This window comes from Volvox carteri, assembly GCF_000143455.1.
Source record: "Volvox carteri f. nagariensis unplaced genomic scaffold VOLCAscaffold_30, whole genome shotgun sequence".
NCBI classification, from domain to species: Eukaryota; Viridiplantae; Chlorophyta; class Chlorophyceae; order Chlamydomonadales; family Volvocaceae; genus Volvox; species Volvox carteri.
This window is the reverse complement of record NW_003307573.1, coordinates 977,844-981,648: the sequence shown is the minus strand read 5'-3', so window position 1 is coordinate 981,648 and position 3,805 is coordinate 977,844. Positions and strand designations below refer to the sequence as shown.

Genomic DNA, 3,805 nt, shown 5'->3' with positions numbered 1-3,805 from the left:
CAGTTTAAGCGAGACCCCTCACGGGGTCGCAATCTTGGAATTTGACCTCATAAATCCCCAAGGAATTCCGGGCCAAATCCCATCGGGATTTGAGGATTTGACCCCCAAAACAATAAGCAATATGATAGTCATGCAAAGAATTCCTCGGGCTTGGCATTTGAGGATTTGAACCCCCCAAAACAATTATCATCATGCAACATGGCCATGCAAAGAATTCCATGCGCAGCCGTTACAATATATTGCGTATGTTCGAGCGGCATATTATGCTCGTGCCAGTCAGTCCTCGTGCTGCATGCCCTCAAACTCACTTTTAGTTAGACTAGTATTAGAGTCATTCCGTCAAAGCCGGTGCTCGCCGCAAAGAGTGATGGACAACCCAGATGAGGAGTGACGGACAACCCAGATCTGGGCTGTCACACCTCTAGAGGTGCGAATTTACTTTTCAGCTTGGATGCCATGTAGGCCCCTTGGCCAAGGGGCCTACAGGCAACAGATTATACATAGCAATGATAGTGGATTAGCTCATCAAGATAGCAACGATGACTGCATTACTATGCAGAAGTGATGGACCTTACGTGAGATGGGGCCGATCAACCCCCAGTGGGACGCCGCCGACTGAATAACGGAGCCGCTGTGAGCACGAACAGGTGCTTATGTACATTGGAAGGTCTTAGTACGGTGCACAGGCGTGAGCGGGAGGGCTCCATGCAGCGGGTTACACAGGCCAGGAGCCTTGTTCGCACCTATTTGCGCCTTTTGTGTGGTGCCATCTTGTGTTTTTTTGTTTTGTTTAGTAACGAAACGTGAATGATGCGTCGTCAGCAGGCTTCCAGCGGCCGGCACCCCAAGGTTTATCTCAGTCTGAGATACCCTTCCCCCATGGCTGGGTTTGTGGTGTGTTCGGAGGAGTGGACGGGTCAGCGGCACCCTGGTTTGCAGACCGGCGGAACCTGTAAGACCCATGGGTCTGTTAAGCTTTTAAGGTTTCTACCCCTCCTGAGGGACCTTATTACGGCGAGCCCTTAATTCTGTAAATTACGGCCAGGTCCAATCTTAATTACGTAATTACGTAACCTTAATTCCTTAAAACGTAAAAACGTAAAACGTAAATTCGCATCCCTAATCTCAGACAGGTAACCACACCAGCGTGCCATACCTGGCCAGTGGACCCTCGCGTCCATGCAACAACGGCACTGGATCTTCAAGGTGATACACCATGGACCTTACGGGTGGATTGCTATGTGCTTTCATCCGGTTCGTGGTTGGGTGCCCATCTCCCTTGCAATTGATAATTGAGACTGTTGCTGCTGGCTGTAGGCATGGACGCCTCGGGACCGCAACAGCAATGCAAGCCCCAGCCAGGAACCTCTGTCATCAAGATCTCGTCCAATAGCAGCAATGATGACAATGACAACGATGGTGGGTTTGTGTCGCTCAGTGCAGCATCACCTCACCATGCCTTGTGCCTGCTGTTGCCAGGTGTTGCACACCTTAGGCAGGATCTTCACACCACTACCAAGCTCAGCATGCTGTTGGAGATTCCCCACATTTGAGCTGCTTTGCAGTCTTATCTGTCATGTCTGTCACGGTATCCGCAAATGTGAAGGCATCAAGCGGGAAGTACAAAAGGCTGCTATTGGATTGGTTTCTAGTCCAACTAAAAGTGAGTTTGAGGGCATGCAGCGCGAGGACTGACTGGCACGAGCATAATATGCCGCTTGAATATATGCAATATATTGTAACGGCTGCACATGGAATTCTTTGCATGGCCATGTTGCATGATGATAATTGTTTTGGGGGGTTCAAATGCTCAAATGCCAAGCCCGAGGAATTCTTTGCATGACCATTATATTGCTTTTTTTTTGGGGGGTCAAATCCTCAAATCCCGATGGGATTTGGCCCGGAGTTCCTTGGGAATTCATGAGGTCAAATTCCGAGATTGCAGCGGGCATAGTATGCTAGATGGAAACTGTGACTGTGGGACAGAGGTCACAAATTTACATAATGCCAAATGAACGGGCTACAGAGCCCATGAGCCTGCATAGCTAAAGAAACGTTATTGCTTTAACTAGTTTAGCAAAGGGCTTCACGCATGAGCACCTGCCGATGATGATGACAGGACTTCTTCCAAAAGCACCGAAATGCATAGGATTGTTGTGGGCTATATATAGCACATAAAAGACATTGCATGGTCGACTAGAAGGGTGTGCTTGATGCCCCGGTCCACACTTTATGGGCCTCCAGGAGCCCCAAAACGAATAGCCTAGGATCAATCCATTGCAGATATATTTTAGGCGCTGGGCTGGTGGTCATGGAAGTGCTCGGCTGACAGACTCAACGAGATGGGCGCGGCCTGCACCGCCAAGCAGATGGCCAGGGCTGCACCCTTGCTGGACATGGCGCTCGGATACAAGGCGCCGGAGAGCGCATAGCAGCTGGATGGCTTTCAGATTGCTGATCATGGGAGCCCGGGAGGGGTGCTGTTGTTGCAGGGTAAGGTCAGTACAGGCAAACCAGGGCTGTCGGGTGACTGGAGCCATCAGTGGAGATGGATGGGTGCACCACCAGCAGTGTTTTTTTTGGTAATATATTACACTCTGGGAAAACGGGGGTCATTTTACCCGTAATTTTGGGTCAATCCACCCGTAATTTGACAGATATTACGGGTCCGTAACACGTTACGGGTCTCGTAATTTGAGCACAAGGATACAGGTGAACATTTACGGGTGAAGACCCAGTGATTACGGGTGTATTTTACGCGGTGCTGGAGGTGAAATACGGGCGCATGTAACCAATTACACGCAGAATTACGGGTGAAGACCCAATGATTACGGGTGGATTTTACACGGTGCTGGAGGTGAATTACGGTCACATGTAACCAATTACACGCGAAATTACGGGTGAAGACCCAGTGATTACGGGTGGATTTTACGCGGTGCTGGAGGTGAATTACGGGCACATGTAACCAATTACACGCGAAATTACGGGTGAAGACCCAGTGATTACGGGTGGATTTTACGCGGTGCTGAAGGTGAATTACGGGCGCATGTAACCAATTACACGCAGAATTACGGGTGAAGACCCAGTGATTACGGGTGGATTTTACGCGGTGCTGGAGGTGAAATACGGGCACATGTAACCAATTACACGTACAATTACGGGTGAAGACCCTGTTATCACGGGTTACACAGGCAGATATTACTCTGCGATGTGACGCTTACTGCATGTTAAATTAACGATTGGTGAATACTTGCGGCAAGCCTCAAAATGGACGCACACCCCTTGTCAAAGTAGCCTAAGTCTCAGTGTGCTTGTGGACCAAGGCGCTTTGGACTCACAACGCCAACCAGCCAGCCTGACAGCCTGATGCATTCATCTCAACCATCGTCCTCGAAAACAGCGTTCATGTCACCCCCCATACAGCAAGTGCTCGCCAAGGAGTCTCACCACCACTTGCAGAGTTCGTGCCTACTCCTACGGATGAAACCCCCGATGCATGACATGTACCGGCACCTATTGGGATCGGTCTGTCCCATCCTGCCTGGGGCCGACCTGGTGTGTGCACCCCCAAGCGCTCATCACTGCTGTCATGTTACTGCTCACTTCCACCACTGTCGCTGCTGCCACTGCCACTGCTGCTGCTGCTAGCTTCGCTATATTTGCCCGGGTCCTCCGAGCTGGACTCCTCCCCAGCGCCAGCGGCTAGGACCTCTTCCTCACCAGCATCCGACCCACCCTCCGAGCTACCCTCCTCTGTCCGCCCCCTCCACCCTCCCTTGCCTGCGCCGCCCTTCCCCGCACCTCT

General features: G+C 51.0%; 1 protein-coding gene across 1 annotated transcript in view; it reads right to left on the bottom strand.

The window, feature by feature from the left end:
* Positions 1-2,309: 2,309 nt before the first annotated feature.
* Positions 2,310-3,805, bottom strand: part of VOLCADRAFT_105580 (uncharacterized protein) — a gene marked incomplete at both ends in the record, with an annotated part of 6,974 nt that continues 5,478 nt past the window's right edge. The window contains one exon of the mRNA XM_002952479.1: positions 2,310-2,353. Coding sequence (XP_002952525.1) covers positions 2,310-2,353 — 44 coding nt within the window. The remainder of the gene's footprint in view (positions 2,354-3,805) is intronic.